This window comes from Stegostoma tigrinum, chromosome 2 (genome assembly GCF_030684315.1).
Source record: "Stegostoma tigrinum isolate sSteTig4 chromosome 2, sSteTig4.hap1, whole genome shotgun sequence".
NCBI lineage: Eukaryota > Metazoa > Chordata > Chondrichthyes > Orectolobiformes > Stegostomatidae > Stegostoma > Stegostoma tigrinum.
The window spans coordinates 162,825,395-162,843,300 of NC_081355.1; the positions used below are offsets into that span (position 1 = coordinate 162,825,395).

The 17,906-nt window shown below is 50.4% G+C and overlaps 1 protein-coding gene across 1 annotated transcript in view; it reads left to right on the forward strand.

Annotated features, from left to right (window-relative positions):
• macf1b (microtubule actin crosslinking factor 1b) overlaps nucleotides 1-17,906 on the forward strand; it is a 271,098-nt gene that overhangs the window by 190,044 nt on the left and 63,148 nt on the right. Inside the window, exons 15-19 of the mRNA XM_059641183.1 lie at nucleotides 777-936; nucleotides 2,428-2,622; nucleotides 3,437-3,562; nucleotides 5,334-5,477; nucleotides 8,684-8,872. Coding sequence (XP_059497166.1) covers nucleotides 777-936; nucleotides 2,428-2,622; nucleotides 3,437-3,562; nucleotides 5,334-5,477; nucleotides 8,684-8,872 — 814 coding nt within the window. The remainder of the gene's footprint in view (nucleotides 1-776; nucleotides 937-2,427; nucleotides 2,623-3,436; nucleotides 3,563-5,333; nucleotides 5,478-8,683; nucleotides 8,873-17,906) is intronic.

A 17,906-nucleotide genomic window follows, 5' to 3' on the forward strand; every position in this document is an offset into this window, starting at 1 on the left:
CAGCACTCCCTCAGGATTGATCCTCCGACAGTGCGGCGCTCCCTCAGCACTGACCCTCCGACAGTGCGGCGCTCCCTCAGCACTGACCCTCCGACAGTGCCTGCTCCCTCAGCACTGACCCTCCGACAGCGCAGCGCTCCCTCAGCGCTGATCCTCTGACAGTGCGGCACTCCCTCAGCGCTGACCCTCCGACAGTGCGGCGCTCCCTCAGCACTGACCCTCCGACAGTGCAGCGCTCCCTCAGCGCTGACCCTCCGACAGTGCCCGCTCCCTCAGCACTGACCCTCCGACAGCGCAGCGCTCCCTCAGCGCTGACCCTCCGACAGTGCGGTGCTCCCTCAGCACTGACCTTCCGACAGTGCAGCACTCCCTCAGGATTGATCCTCCGACAGTGCGGCGCTCCCTCAGCACTGACCCTCCGACAGTGCGGCGCTCCCTCAGCACTGACCCTCCGACAGCGCAGCGCTCCCTCAGCGCTGATCCTCCGACAGTGCGGCACTCCCTCAGCGCTGACCCTCCGACAGTGCGGCGCTCCCTCAGCACTGACCCTCCGACAGTGCAGCGCTCCCTCAGCGCTGACCCTCCGACAGTGCGGCACTCCCTCAGCGCTGACCCTCCGACAGTGCGGCGCTCCATCAGCACTGACCCTCCGACAGTGCCCGCTGCCTCAGCACTGACCCTCCGACAGTGCCCGCTGCCTCAGCACTGACCGTCCGACAGTGGCCCTGTGGCAGGTTGCATTCAGTGATTGCTGATGGTATTTTCCTGTTTTACAGGCAGTCCACGATTGAAGAAGTTTTACTGATTTCGGGTAGATTGACTGAATCTCTGCAGATGATGTTGGACTGGTTGTACAGGGCAGAGGCCACGCTGAATGAGCAGGCCCGAGTGAATGGCCACCTCCAATCTGTCAAAAACTTCATTGAGAACCACAAAGTAAAGAACTGATCGTGGTGTTATCATCTACAATCTTGCTTCATGTCTTTGTTGCACGCCGTGTCCCTCCACACAGTTAGTCAATGGAGCTCACTGTCCAATCTCAGAGACACTGTGGGCTTTGGCAATCGCATGGAGCTGACCCATCACAAATTCAAATCCCCCAGAAACAGCTCTCAGGAGTCCCCTCCAATCCTAATGTCCAACTCCGACAAACTGTGTTCCCTGAACTGTGCTTTTGTATACTCATGATGTGCCTGGTGCTTCCTGAATCCATCAACCAGATTCACCTCACCCACCTGCCCCTACCCTCACTCCTGCTCACACAGCCACAACCCACCTCTGCCCCCTCACCCATATATCTGGTCCAATACTCATACACCACCACTTCTCCAACACCCCCTCCCCCACACACTTAGCCCCTCTCCCAACTCCCCCACACCATCCCTCAACTCTGCCTCCAACACATTTTCTCCCTCTCCCTATCCAATCTGTCTCACATCCCCCTCCCCAAGGAACTGATCAACAAAGCCTCTTCTCTACAGGCTTAACTCCTCACTGTAGTAGCTGCGGTCACATTCAAATGCACACTGCTGCTCACCACGTTGTATTGACAGACTCCTCCCACCATGCCGCTACCATTCCTTCAGTGTTGCTGGGTCAAAATCCAGGAATTCCCTCCCTCAGGATGGTGTGGGTCCATCTCCAGCACATTGACTGCAGCAGTTGAAGAAGGCAGCTCACCCCCACCGTTTCAATGGGCCACTAGGAACAGGCAATAAGTACGAGGCACAGCCAGAGACATCCATGTCCCAGGAGTGAATAAAAACATTTCCCTATGCCACTGACTTATCCTTGAAGTAGAATTTTATCTTAAACCTTTTAAAAATGATCAGCATTTGTAAACTACCATGTGGAAGCCTCCAGGAATCCCAAGGCCTGATCAACATTGCCACTTCATTCCTTTGCCTGAAATCACTGGCAGAATTTCAAAATGTCAGTTCATGTGCCACCAAGTCTCTCCGACCCAGCAATCATTTCAGCCAAAGCCAATTGATTCATTTAGGAGATAATGGGGACTGCAGATGCTGGAGAATCCAAGATAACAAAGGTGTGAAGCTGGATGAACACAGCAGGCCAAGCAGCATCTCAGGAGCACAAAAGCTGACGTTTCGGTCTGATGAAGGGTCTAGGCCCGAAACGTCAGCTTTTGTGCTCCTGAGATGCTGTTTGGCCTGCTGTGTTCATCTAGCTCCACACTTTGTTATCTTTGAGTCATTTAGGAATCGAACATTACTTTTATTTCTATTCAAGTTTCTCCCATGCTTTGTAGCTAATATCTATAAAATTACTTTTATTTCTATCAGAGTTTCTCTCATGCTTTGTAGCGAAGGGCGAGGTGGGTGATGTGAATATTAAGACTGTCCTCAGGCTGTTAAACAACTGTCTTTCAATCAATTCTGTCTGTCTCTCTGATTGGCTCATCTGCAGGTCTTTCAGAAAGAGTTGGGTAAACGGGCCAGTTGTGTGAAGGCTCTGAAACGTGCCTTCAGGGAGCTGAACAAAAACACAGGCATCAACTGTGTCTGGCTGAAAGCTCAGATGGAAGAACTAAGCAAACAGTGGGAGCAAGTGTGCCAGGTTTCTGTATCAAAGCAGTCTCTGCTTGAAGCTGCACTGTGTCAGGTAGGAACATGGTATCAATACAGCACCTTATTACACCATCACCTTATCACATGTTAACAACTGTAACATAGAACATAGAACATAGAACATAGAACAGTACAGCACAGAACAGGCCCTTCAGCCCACAATGTTGTGCTGACCATAAACCTTGAGGAGCTAATGTTCCTGTCTGTGTAAGATGGAAACTGAGGGGGATCATTTGCACAATGTTGGGCAAAAATATGCATCAGATGCCCTAATGGACTTGAATTCTGTTGTAGATTTTTTGTACCTCTCTTCAAGGAGGATGTCATCAGAAGTCACACCACACCAGGTTATAGTTGCACAAGTTTATTTGAAATCAAAGCTTTTGGAGGTGAAGTTACCTTTCTGCCTGATGGCAGACAGGAATGCACATACCTGATGAATCTGCTCTTTGTTACCTTGTGCTGTTCGATATTGTTGGATCTGCTAGGATGTGACATATTCATAATGCTATGACAGATCTGTTCACTTTGAAATGGGCCCAGTACTAGAGGGGACAGTGAATTGTTTGCTGGTTTGTATCTCATGGTTTGGAGAATGACAGGAGGTGGAGAGGGGTTTAATGGGTTATTTTGTATCCGGCAAAACAGTCTCATGTCATATTCGTGGACAGATTGAGATTTGAACACAGAGCCTCTGCTATAGAGGGTGAGGTACAATGACAGACTGGTACAGTCTCCACTCTTGACGACTGCGAGACCCAGGCACACAGCCATGCTCTATTTATAGTGTTTGCCAAGCCTTGACCAGTTGTTCTCCAAGAAACTGAATCCACATTCTCTACTGTCAGGCTGAACACTTTCAGTCTTTGGTTCAGAATTTCCTGGGTCGCCTCACACAGACTGAGAGGAAACTATCAGCTGGACTCATCCCTGAGGAAGAGCAGGATCTGCTGGAATTTGAGCAACGTCACCAGGTGAGTCAGATTGACAGGTGGGATAAGGTTAGAGACGGAGACAACAGGGCAGGAAGGAGAAAGAGGTAACACAATGTGGAGCTGGAGGAACTCAGCAGGCCAGGCAGCAACAGAGGAGCAGGAAAATCAACGATTCAGGTTGGAACCCTTCTTCAGAATGGTGGGGATGGAGAAGGGAGCTCAGAAATAAATAGAGAGGGGAGGGGTGGGGTGGAGAAGGTGGGTGGGATGGTGATAGGTGAGCGCAGGTAGGGAGTGGTGGGGATTGGTCAGTGAGGTGGGAGGAGTGGATAGCTGGGAGAGATGATGGACAGGTTATATCAGAGGTAATGGGAACTGCAGATGCTGGAGAATCCAAGATAACAAAGTGTGAAGCTGGATGAACACAGCAGGCCCAGCAGCATCTCAGGAGCACAAAAGCTGACGGTTTGGGCCTAGACCATTCATCAGAGAGGGGGATGGGAAGAGGGAACTGGAATAAATAGGGAGAGAGGGGGAGGCGGACCGAAGATGGAGAGAAAAGAAGATAGGTGGAGAGGAGAGTATAGGTGGGGAGGTAGGGAGGGGGTAGGTCAGTCCAGGGAGGGCGGACAGGTCAAGGAGGTGGGATGAGGCTAGTAGGTGGAAAATGGAGGTGCAGTTTGAGGTGGGAGGAGGGGACAGGTGAGAGGAAGAACAGGTTAGGGAGGCGGGGACAGGCTGGGCTGGTTTTGGGATGCGGTGGGGGAAGGGGAGATTTTGAAGCTTGTGAAGTCCACATTGATATCATTGGGCTGCACGGTTCCCAACCGGAAAATGAGTTGCTGTTCCCGCAAACTTCAGGTGGCATCCTTGTGGCACTACAGGAGGCCCAGAATGGACATGTCATCTGAGGAATGGGAGGGGGAGTTAAAATGGTTCGCGACTGGGAGGTGCAGTTGTTTGTTGCGAACTGAGCGGAGGTGTTCTGCAAAGCGGTCCCCAAGCCTCCGCTTGTTTTCCCCAATGTAGAGGAAGCCACACCGGGTACAATGGATACAGTATACGTCCTTGACGACACAACCTGTCCACTCTCTCCCTCACCTATCTGCTCCTCCCACCTCACAGACCAATCTCCACTAACCCCTACCTGCATCCACCTATCACCAACCTTCCTAACTTCCCAGGCCCAACCCTCTCTCTATTTATTTATTTCCCAGCTCCTTTCCCTCTCACCAGTCCTGAAGAAGGGTCCTGACCTGAAACATCAGCTTTTCTGTTCCTCTGATGCTGCCTGGCTTCATGTTCCTCCAGCTCCACACTGTTATCTCTGATTCCAGCACTGGCAATTCTTACTATCTCAGGAAGGAGAAAGAATTTGGATGAGGTGAAAAGGCAAAGGTGAGGGAGGCTGGCAGAGGGTGGGCAGGGATGGAGGGAGGGAGGCTGGCAGAGGGTGGGCGAGGAGGGAGGGAGGGAGGCTGGCAGAGGGTTCATGGGCTTAGAGACAGATAGTGAGGGGAGAGGTAGGTGTAGAGTGAGGGGAGAGTTAGAAAAGGGTCAGAAGCCAAGGGGAGAGGGGATAGGGAGGCAGAGGGTGAGCAGAATGCTGGGAGCTGAACATAGAAAAGTACAGCACAGTACAGGCCCTTCGGCCCACGATGTTGTGCCGTGGAATAATCCTAATACAAAAATAAAATAACCTAACCTACATTCCCCTCAATTCACTGCTGTCCATGTGCACGTCCAGCAGTCGCTTAAATGTCACTAATGACTCTGCTTCCATGACTAATGTTCCTGATTCTTGTTTCAGGAAGCTGTCGACAGTCTGGAGTGTGAGTGCATGGCTCTGGACTCTATTATCACTCTTGGGAATGAGATCCTGACTTCCTGTGATCCAGAATCAGTCGGCATTATCCAATCCTGCATCGACATGGTGCAAACACGATGGGAGGAGGTGAGTCTGAAGCATGGTGCGAGATTTAGTTTCTCCAGAGCCCCCACACATTTCAGCACTTTCCCTTGTCAGAGACCCTCAAACCAAACAACTTTAAGAACTAGGAGTGAGAGGAGACCATTCAGCTCATTAAGCCTGCTCTGTCATTTAATATGGTCATGGCTGATTTCATCTCAGCCTCAACTCCACTTTCCTGCCCACACTCCATAACCCTCTAAGACATCACTATAGAAGATCTCCTCAGATACTGAAGCAGCCCGTGTTCAAATGCAACAAAATCTGGACAATATCCAGGCTTAGGCTGACAAGTGGCAAGTGACCTTCACACCCCACAAACACCAGGCAATGACCATCACCAATAAGAGACAACAAAGTGTGGGGCTGGATGAACGCAGCAGGAGAAGTAGCATCTTAGGAGCACAAAAGCTAACCATTTCTGATGAAGGGTCTAGGCCAGAAATGTCAGCTTTTGTGCTCCTAAGATGCTACTTCTCCTGCTGTGTTCATCCAGCCACACACTTTGTCGTCTCAGATTCTCCAGCATCTGCAGTTCCCATTAACTCCAATAAGAGGCAATCTTATCACTGTCTCTTGACATTCAATGGTGTTACCATCACTGAATTTCCCACCATCAACATCTGAGGGGTTACCATTAACCAGAAACTCAACTAGACCCACCAAATAAATGCCAGAACAAATTACTGCAGATTCTGGAATCTGTACTTAAAACAAAAAATGCTTCTAACCAAATAAACACAGCAGCTAAGAGAGCAGGCCAGAAGCTGGGAATACTGTGTCGAGTAACTCACCTCCCGACTCCCCAAAACCTGTCCACCATCTACAGGGCACAAATCAGGAGTGATGGACTCTCCCCACTTGCCTGGATGGGTGCAGCCCCAACAACACTCCAGGACAAAGCAGCCGCATGATTGGCACCACATCCACCAACATCCCACTCCCTCCACCACCGACGCTCAGTAGCAGCAGTGTGTACTAGCTACAAAATTTGGGCAGCACGGTGGCTCAGTGGTTAGCTCTGCTGCCTCACAGCTTTGGGGACCCAGGCTTGATTCCACTCTAGGGCAACTGTTTGTGTGGAGTTTCTTTATTCTCCCTGCATCTGTGTGAGTTTCCTCCAGATGCTCCCATTTCCTCCCACAGTCCAAAGATATATAGGTTAGGGTGGATTGGCCATGGGAAGTTGCCCATGGAGTCCAGGGATGTGCAGGTTAGGTGGATTGGCCATGGGAAATGCAGAGTTGGAGGGATAGGGTATGGGGTTGGGATGTTCTCTCGAGGGTCAGTATGGAGTCAATGGGCTGAGTGGCCTGCTTCCACACTCTAGGGATTCTATGGTTCTGACATTCAGTATGATCCTGGCTGATTGAACATTTTAGATAACAAAGTGTGGAGCTGGATGAACACAGCAGGCCAAGCAGCATCCCAGGAGCACAAAAGCTGACGTTTCGGACCTAGATCCTTCATCAGAAATGGGGTTGAGGAGAAGGATCTGAAATAAATAGGGAGAGAGGGGGAGGTGGATCGAAGGTGGATAGAGGAGAAGATAGGTGGCGAGGAGAGTATGGGTGGGGAGGTAGGGAGGGGATAGGTCAGTCCGGGGAGGACGGACAGGTCAAGGGGGTGGGATGAGGTCAGTAGGTAGAAAATGGAGGTGCGGGTTGAGGTGGGAGGAGGGGATAGGTAAGATGAAGGACAGTTTAGGGAGGTGGGGACGAGCTGCACTGGTTTTGGGATGCAGTGGGGGGAGGGAACGAGCTGGGCTGGTTTTGGGATGCAGGGGGCGGTGGGGACGAGTTGGACTGGTTTTGGGATGCAGTGGGGGTAGGGGAGATTTTGAAGCTTGTGAAATCCACATTGATACCAAGGGTTATCTCGGATTCTCCTGCATCTGCAGTTGCCATTATCTCTGACTGAACATTTTGATGCCTTTTTCTCACCCCCGTCGTCATGCCAGGATGTACAAGATAAGCAGAAGTCTATGAATCTCCAACTTTAACCATAATCAAAGACTGAGCTCCTATGGCTCACTGGTAGATGGTGGGTGTCCTTCCCTAAACAACATTGTTAACTTAGAAAAAGGCATCAAAATGTTCAGTCAGAGATAATGGCAACTGCAGATGCCGGAGAATCCGAGATAACCCTTGGTATCAATGTGGATTTCACAAGCTTCAAAATCTCCCCTACCCCCACTGCATCCCAAAACCAGTCCAACTCGTCCCCACCCCCCCCTGCATCCCAAAACCAGCCCAACTCGTCCCCACCCCCCCCCTGCATCCCAAAACCAGCCCAGCTCGTTCCCTCCCCCCACTGCATCCCAAAACCAGCCCAGCTCGTCCCCACCTCCCTAACCTGTTCTTCCTCACACCTATCCCCTCCTCCCACCTCAACCCGCACCTCCATTTTCTACCTACTGACCTCATCCCACCCCCTTGACCTGTCCGTCCTCCCCGGACTGACCTATCCCCCCCCTACCTCCCCACCCATACTCTCCTCGCCACCTATCTTCTCCTCTATCCACCTTCGATCCACCTCCCCCTCTCTCCCTATTTATTTCAGATCCTTCTCCTCAACCCCATTTCTGATGAAGGACCTAGGTCCGAAACGTCAGCTTTTGTGCTCCTGGGATGCTGCTTGGCCTGCTGTGTTCATCCAGCTCCACACTTTGTTATCTAAAATGTTCAATCAGCCAGGATCATACTGAATGTCAGGACCATAGAATCCCTACAGTGTGGAAGCATTGTTAATGGGAACTGCAGATGCTGGAGAATCCAAGATAACAGAGTGTGGAGCTGGATGAACACAGCAGGCCCAGCAGCATCTTAGGAGCACAAAAGCTGACGATTCGGGCCTAGAAACTTCACATCAGCTCTTGTGCTCCTAAGATGCTGCTTGGCCTGCTGTGTTCATCCAGCTCCACACTTTGTTAACATTGTTAACTCAGATGGGTTTCAATGATGTTGACAATAATTTCATCGTCACCTTTACAGAGACCAGCTTTATGTTCCAGGTTTATTAATTGAGGTTAACTTCAATGTCCTGCCTTTGAGGAAATTGTAAACAGCTCCCTGAAGGTCTTTGAATTTCCTGCCCAGTGACATTACAGTACACCATAATCCCCCTCATTTCATCACAGTTCCATTTGCCCACAATTTTAAAAATCTTATGTGTCTTTGTTGGTGTTTCAGGTGAGGAGCTGGGCTCGTTACCAGGCAGATCGAGTGAAAGCAGCAATGTTGTCTCTCCGTTTGGAGCAGCAGGATTTGCAGCATCTACAGGAATGGCTGGAGGAAGTAGCAGAGTCACTGAATTGGAAAGATCAAGACCCTCTCCCTGAAAACACTGTGCAGCTCGAGGAGCTCCTAACCCAGCACTCAGTGAGGACCATCATCATTGTTATATGATATAGAAGTTCATTACATGTCAGCTTCCCCAAGGATAGCTTCCTGCCTTAGGCAACACCTTCCCAAATGAAATCAATATTCTTAATGTGACCTTCCATGCTGATATCTCAGACTGGAAATCTGCACTGGAGTCACCTGAGGCACAGAGTTTTGTGTTAGAGACCCCATGAGGGAACGGAGCTCTGTGCTGGAACCCCACGCAGGGAAGGGGCTCTGTCCTGAAGCTCCGTGCAACAAACCACGCCCCGACCACCACTACCCACCATCCCCCCCACCCTACCTCCCCCCACCCCACCCCCCGCCTCGCCACACCAGGGGCAAGAAACTAGCTCTGTGCTGTAGTACCAATGAGGGACAGAGCTCCATGCTGGAGCCTCCAAGGAGAAGGGATTTCTGTGTGGAGCCCACCCAGGAATGGAGCTCTGTGTTAGACACCCTTGGGGGGAAGGGTCTCTGTGCTGAAGCCCTCAGGGGTGGGAAAGGAGCCCTCACTCCCCATCCGTCACTCCCTCCCTGTCCCTCCTTCCACGTCCCTATCTCCCTCCCTCCCTTTCTGTCCCTTGGTCCGTCCCTTGCTCCCTCTCCTTCCCGAACTCCCTCCCCTTCCCGAACTCCCTCCTCATCCTTCAATCCCTATGCCTCGCTTCCTCCCTGTCCCTCACTCCCTCCCTGTTGCTAGATACTTCCCTGACTCTCTTGCCTCCCCCCGTCTATCCAACACTGTTGACCCAACTGTACCTCACTCTCTCCCTGACCCTCCCTGTGCTGAAGCTCTCCATGACAGACTGATCTCCATGCTGGAGCCCCTTGCCCTCTGGAGACCAACTAACAACGCTGAGCCTCAGGACAAAGCAGCATTATCAGTGATTTCTTATAAAATAGTGAGGGGAAAACTGCAGTTTAAATGACTGGCTCTTTACTGAAAAGTCTGTCAGCATGCATAGCACCACATTCACATATTTGATTATTTCTGCACAGTCCTCCAGCGGAAGGAATGTCAACATTGTGAGGGGTAGGTCATGCCTTACAAACCTTATCGAGTTTTTTGAGGATGTGACTAGAAAGGTTGATGAGGGTCGAGCTGTGGATGTGGTGTATATGGACTTCAGTAAGGCATTTGATAAGGTTCCCCATGGAAGGCTTATTCAGAAGGTCAGGAGGAATGGGATACAGGGGAACTTAGCTGCTTGGATACAGAATTGGCTGGCCAACAGAAGACAGCGAGTGGTAGTAGAAGGAAAATATTCTGCCTGGAAGTCAGTGGTGAGTGGGGTTCCACAGGGCTCTGTCCTTGGGCCTCTACTGTTTGTAATTTTTATTAATGACTTGGACGAGGGAATTGAAGGATGGGTCAGCAAGTTTGCAGACGACACAAAGGTCGGAGGTGTCGTTGACAGTATAGAGGGCTGTTGTAGGCTGCAGCGGGACATTGACAGGATGCGGCGATGGGCTGAGAGGTGGCAGATGGAGTTCAACCTGGATAAATGCGAGGTGATGCATTTTGGAAGGTCGAATTTGAAAGCTGAGTACAGGATTAAGGATAGGATTCTTGGCAGCGTGGAGGAACAGAGGGATCTTGGTGTGCAGATACATAGATCCCTTAAAATGGCCACCCAAGTGGACAGGGTTGTTAAGAAAGCATATGGTGTTTTGGCTTTCATTAACAGGGGGATTGAGTTTAAGAGTCGTGAGATCTTGTTGCAGCTCTATAAAACTTTGGTTAGACCGCACTTGGAATACTGCGTCCAGTTCTGGGCGCCCTATTATAGGAAAGATGTGGATGCTTTGGAGAGGGTTCAGAGGAGGTTTACCAGGATGCTGCCTGGACTGGAGGGCTTATCTTATGAAGAGAGGTTGACTGAGCTCGGTCTCTTTTCATTGGAGAAAAGGAGGAGGAGAGGTGACCTAATTGAGGTATACAAGATAATGAGAGGCATGGATAGAGTTGATAGCCAGAGACTATTTCCCAGGGCAGAAATGGCTAGCACGAGGGGTCATAGTTTTAAGCTGGTTGGTGGAAAGTATAGAGGGGATGTCAGAGGCAGGTTCTTTACGCAGAGAGTTGTGAGAGCATGGAATGCGTTGCCAGCAGCAGTTGTGGAAGCAAGGTCATTGGGGTCATTTAAGAGACTGCTGGACATGCATATGGTCACAGAAATTTGAGGGTGCATACATGAGGATCAACGGTCGGCACAACATTGTGGGCTGAAGGGCCTGTTCTGTGCTGTACTGTTCTATGTTCTATGTTCTATGTTCTATGTTCTATGTGCTGACCTCCAGAAACACTATGAACAGGCCAAGCAGCAGTGCCATGTCCCAAGCATCATTCCTCCAGATAGTAGTCAGTCTATGTCATCTCAACAATTCCTTCCAGGCAAAACTTTTAAGATGGCAGCTGTGTTTATTTAGGCCATATTTTACAGGGCATAGCCTGAGATTAAATATTTAAAATTCTGGTTAGACCCTAACGAGAGAATTGTATTCACTTCCTGGCCCCAATCAGTTTGGATTGGATATGAGGGCCTCTGAGACGGTGCAGAGAGATTTCCCAGAATGGTTCCAGGGATGAGGGATTTCAGTTAACGGGTGAGATTGGAGAATCTCCTTGGAGCAGGGAGCAGTGAGGGAGATTCAATCGAGGTGTAGGAGATTCTGATTAGTTTGGGTAAGGCAGACAAGGAAATAGAACAAAGAACAGTACAGCACAGTTACAGGTCCTTCGGCCCACGCTGTTGTACCAACCTTTTACCCTAAACCTAAGATCTATCTGACCTCCATCCCTACCTTATTCTATCATCCATATGCCTATCTAATAGCCGCTTAAATTCCCCTAATGAGGCCAACTCCACTACCCGCTCCGTTAATGCATTCCAAGCCCTGACCACTCTCTGATTAAAGAACCTACCTCTGACATCTCCCCGATATCTACCTCCACTCACTTTAAAACTATGTCCCCTCGTAATAGCTACCTCCACCCGAGGAAAATGTCTCTGGCTGTCTACTCTATCTATACCTCTGATCATTTCGTACACCTCTGTCATGTCAACTCTCATCCTCCGTCATTCTAAAGTGAAAAGCCCCAGCGCTCTCAACCTTTCCTCATAAGACCTTCCCTCCATTCCAGGTAACGTCCTGGTAAATCTCTTCCGTACCTTTTCCAATGCTTCCACATGTTTCCTGTAATGAGGCAGCCAGAATTGAACACAATACTCCAGATGTAGCCAAACCAGGCTTTTGTATAGCTGGGCCATAACTTCACGGCTCTTGAACTCAGTCCCTCTATTAATGAAAGCTAACACACCACACGCTTTCTTAACAACTCTATCTACCTGGGTGGCAGCTTTCATGGAACTGTGGACATGAACCCCAAGATCCCTCTGCTCCTCCACCCTGCCAAGAATCTTTCTGTTAACCCTGTATCCTGCTTTCAAGTTTGTCCTTCCAAAATGAATCACCTCACACTTTTCAGGGTTCAACTCCATCTGCCACTTCTCAGCCCAGCTCTGCATTCTATCAATGTCCCTTTGTAACCTAGAACAGCACTCCGCCCTGTCCACAACTTGAACCACCTTCGTATCATCCTCGAACTTACTAATCTACCCTTCCACTCCTTCATCCAAATCATTTACAACAATCACAAATAGAAGAGGACCCAGAACAGATCCTTGTGGTACACCACTCATAACTGAGCACCATGTTGAATATTTTCTGTCTAGTACCACCCTTGGACTTGTAAGGGTCAGCCAATTCTGAATCCAATCTGCCACATTTCCCCCTATCCCATGTCTCCTTACCTTCTGCATGAAATGTCTCACCATTAGCTGATGCTTCCAAGACTCAGGGTAACACAGAATGAAAATTCTGGGCAAGAGACTCGGGATGGTGAGGAAGACCTGTATTACATAGGTGGGAATGACCTGGGACACATGGTCTATGACAGGATAATAAAATGTGAGGCTGGACGAACACAGCAGGCCAAGCAGCATCTCAGGAGCACAAAAGCTGACGTTTCGGGCCTAGACCCTTCATCAGAGAGGGGGATGGGGGGAGGGAACTGGAATAAATAGGGAGAGAGGGGGAGGCGGACCGAAGATGGAGAGTAAAGAAGATAGGTGGAGAGGGTGTAGGTGGGGAGGTAGGGAGGGGATAGGTCAGTCCAGGGAAGACGGACAGGTCAAGGAGGTGGGATGAGGTTAGTAGGTAGCTGGGGGTGCGGCTTGGGGTGGGAGGAAGGGATGGGTGAGAGGAAGAACCGGTTAGGGAGGCAGAGACAGGTTGGACTGGTTTTGGGATGCAGTGGGTGGGGGGGAAGAGCTGGGCTGGTTGTGTGGTGCAGTGGGGGGAGGGGATGAACTGGGCTGGTTGAGGGATGCAGTGGGGGAAGGGGAGATTTTGAAACTGGTGAAGTCCACATTGATACCATATGGCTGCAGGGTTCCCAGGCGGAATATGAGTTGCTGTTCCTGCAACCTTCGGGTGGCATCATGGTGGCAGTGCAGGAGGCCCATGATGGACATGTCATCAAGAGAATGGGAGGGGGAGTGGAAATGGTTTGCGACTGGGAGGTGCAGTTGTTTGTTGCGAACTGAGCGGAGGTGTTCTGCAAAGCGGTCCCCAAGCCTCCGCTTGGTTTCCCCAATGTAGAGAAAGCCGCACCGGGTACAGTGGATGCAGTATACCACATTGGCAGATGTGCAGGTGAACCTCTGCTTAATGTGGAATGTCATCTTGGGGCCTGGGATGGGGGTGAGGGAGGAGGTGCGGCTTTCTCTACATTGGGGAAACCAAGCGGAGGCTTGGGGACCGCTTTGCAGAACACCTCCGCTCAGTTCGCAACAAACAACTGCACCTCCCAGTCGCAAACCATTTCCACTCCCCCTCCCATTCTCTTGATGACATGTCCATCATGGGCCTCCTGCACTGCCACCATGATGCCACCCGAAGGTTGCAGGAACAGCAACTCATATTCCGCCTGGGAACCCTGCAGCCATATGGTATCAATGTGGACTTCACCAGTTTCAAAATCTCCCCTTCCCCCACTGCATCCCTCAACCAGCCCAGTTCATCCCCTCCCCCCACTGCACCACACAACCAGCCCAGCTCTTCCCCCCCACCCACTGCATCCCAAAACCAGTCCAACCTGTCTCTGCCTCCCTAACCGGTTCTTCCTCTCACCCATCCCTTCCTCCCACCCCAAGCCGCACCCCCAGCTACCTACTAACCTCATCCCACCTCCTTGACCTGTCCGTCTTCCCTGGACTGACCTATCCCCTCCCTACCTCCCCACCTACACCCTCTCCACCTATCTTCTTTACTCTCCATCTTCGGTCCGCCTCCCCCTCTCTCCCTATTTATTCCAGTTCCCTCCCCCCATCCCCCTCTCTGATGAAGGGTCTAGGCCCGAAACGTCAGCTTTTGTGCTCCTGAGATGCTGCTTGGCCTGCTGTGTTCGTCCAGCCTCACATTTTATTATCTTGGAATCTCCAGCATCTGCAGTTCCCATTATCTCTGGTCTATGACAGGTTTTGGAAATAGATACAGAAGGGCATTTGAAGGAAATGAAGTTGCAGGGAGATGGGGAGAGAATGGGAGAGGGGTACTGACCAGATTGCTCTACAGGAAGCCAGAATGGACTTGATGGGCTGGATAAAAACATTAGAAATAAAAAATTATAAACCTCCGGATCCCACACATCATCCTCCGACACTTTCACCATCTGCAATCCGACCCCACCACCAAAGACATTTTTCCCTCCCCACCCTTATGTGCCTTCCAGAGGGACCACTCTCTCCATGACTCCCTTGTCTGCTCCACACTCCCCTCCAACCCCACCACACCCGGCACTTTTCCCTGCGACTGAAGTAGGTGCTACGCCTGCCCCTATACCTCCTCCCTCAACCCCATCCCAGGCCCTAGGAAGACTTTCCACATCAAACAGATGTTCACCTGCACATCTGTCATTGTTATATATTGCATCTGCTGTTCCTGTTGTGGCCTCCTCTACATTGGGGAAACCAAACGGAGGTTTGGGGACCGCTTTGTGGAACACCAACGCTCAGTTCGCAATAAACAGCTACAACTCCCAGTCGCAAACCATTTCAATTCTCCCCCCCCTCCGCCACTGACTCCTCGGATGACATGTCACTCCTGGGCCTCCTGCATTGCCACAATGATGCCACCCAAAAGATACAGGAACAGCAACTCATATTTCACTTGGGAACCCTGCAGCCCAATGGTATCAATGTGGATTTCACAAGCTTCAAAATCTCCCCTCCCCCCAACCACATGCCAAAACCAGCCCAACTAGTCCCTGCCTCCCTAATCATTCCTCCCACCTCAAGCCCCGTCCCCATCCCCTATCCACTAACCTCATCCCGCACCCCCCGACCTGTCCGTCTTGCCTGGACCAACCTATCCCCCCATAACTCCCCATCTACATTCACCTTCACTGCCTCTAACCCCGCCTCTTTGATCTGCTACACTTGCCCCTACACCTCCTCCTTCACCCCATCCCTGGCCCCAAGAAGACTTTCCACATCAAACAGATGTTCACCTGCATATCTGCTAATGTAGTATACTGCATCTGCTGTTCCTGTTGTAGCCTCCACTACATCGAGGAAACCAAGCAGAGGCTTGGGGTCCACTTTGCAGAACACCTCTGCTCGGTTCACAATAAACAACTGCACCTCCCAGTCGCGAACCATTTTAACTTCCCCTCCCATTCCTCAGACAGCATGTCCATCCTGGGTCTCCTGCAGTGCCACAATGATGCCACCCATAGGTTGCAGGAACAGCAACTCATATTCCACTTGGGAACCTTGCAGCCCAATGCCTCCATAACCTGTCCTTCCTCCCACCTATCCCCTCTTCCCATCTCAAGCCCCACCCCCATCTCCAACCGACTAACCTCATCCTGCCACCTTGACCTGTCCGTCCTCCCTGGACTGACCTATCTCCTCCCTAACTCCCCATCTACACTCACCTTTACTGGCTCCATCAGTGCCTATTTGACCGGTCTGTCTCCTCTCCATCTATCTTCCCCTCTATCCATCTTCTATCCACCTCCCCCTCTCCCCTCCCTCCCTATTTATTTCAGAATCCCCTTCCCCTCCACCATTTCTGAAGAAGGGCCTGGGCCTGAAACAACAAAGTGTGGAGCTGGATGAACACAGCAGGCCAAGCGGCATCTTAGGAGCAGGAAAGCTGATATTTTGGGCCTAGTCCCTTCATCAGAGAGGCCTGAAACGTCAGCCTTCCTTCTCCTCTGATGCTGCTTGGCCTGCTGTGTTCCTCCAGCTCTACACCTTGTATCTCAGGTTCTTCAGCATCGGCAGTTCCTACTATCTCTGAATGAAGGCCTAATTCTGTTTAACCATTCTTGATAATTCACCCTTCAGTCCCAGGAATCAGCCAAGGGGCAACTTGTTCACACACAGAGTGGAGCATGTGTCAAATAGGCTGGCAGAGAAAGTGCTTGAGGCAGTTACAACAACAACATTCAAAAAATATTTGGATAGGTACAAGGATGAGAAGGGTTTAGAGGGATATGGACCAAATGCGGACAGTTGTATCTAGCTGAGTGAGCAGCATGTTAAGCATGGACCAGTTTGGGCCGAATGGCCTGTTTCCATGCCATTTTATTTTATGACTCTATACATTTCTTTCAAACAGCTTCCAACAGCAATATATCGTTTCTTAAATCTGGAGACCAAAACTGTCACAATACTGTATCATGGCCTTTTCAACACCTTGGGTAATTCCAATTCCATCTCAGCAAAGGCCAAAACTCCATTTGCCACCATGGCTACTTGCTGCATCTGACTATTAAAGTTATGTGTTTCACGCATAGGCACACCCAAAACCCTCCAAACCACTTTTTTGGTGTCTCGCTATTTACTTGACTTGATAGAGGTGTACAAAATGATCAGAGGTATAGATAGAGTGGACAGCCAGAGACTTTTTCCTAGGGTGGAGGTAGCTATTATGAGGGGACATAGTTTTAAAGCGAAAGGAGGTAGACATCTGCGAGATGTCAGGGGTAGGTTCTTTACTCACAGAGTGCTAGGGGCATAGAATGCATTGCCGGAGAGGGTAGGGTAGTGGAGTCAGCCTCACTGGGGGCATTTAAGCGGCTATTACAGAGGCAAATGGATTATAGTATAAGGGAGGGGTGGAGGTTAGATAGACCCTAGGATTAGGGTAAAAGTTCGGCACAACAGTGTGGGCCGAAGGGCCTGTACCGTGCTGTACCGTTCTATGTTCTATTTAAATTGATTCTTCCAATAAAGTTGTTGGAAGGAATCCTGAGGAATAGGATTTACATGTATTTGGAAAGGTAAGTTCAGCTGAACACGTGGCTGCAGGGATGGTGCAGGTGGGAGGGCTTCAGGTACATGGACAATTGGGGCTCATTCTGGGGAAGGTGGGACCTCTACAAACAGGACGGTCTCCACTTGAATGAGAGGGGCACTAATATCCTGGGTGGGAAATTCGCTAGTGCTATTTGGGTGGATTTAAACTAGCTCAGAAGGGGGATGGGAAACTGAGGTGTAGTCCTAGTACACGGGAGGATGAGCGTAGGGAGGACATGGTCAGGACCTCACTGTCACAGGAGTGTGCTGGCAGACAGCAAGCTGGATTGATGTGTGACGACTTTAATGCCAGGAGTATCCGGAATAATGTAGGTGAGCTTGCAGCTTGGATAGGTACCTGGGACTTCGATGTTGTGGCCATTTTGGAGACATGGATATAGCAGGGTCAGGAATGGATGTTGCAGGTTCCAGGGTTTAGATCTTTCATTAAGGTCAGGGAAGGTGGTAAAAGAGGGGGAGGTGTGGCTTTGTTGGTCAAGGACAGTATAACGGCGACTGAAGGATGTTTTGATGAGGACCCGTCTACTGAGGTGGTATGGGCTGAGGTTGCCGAGGAACGTTTGTCGACCGAGTCAGTATGGGTGGAATTAAGAACAGCAAGGGAGCAGTCACCTCACTGGGGGTTTTCTACAGAC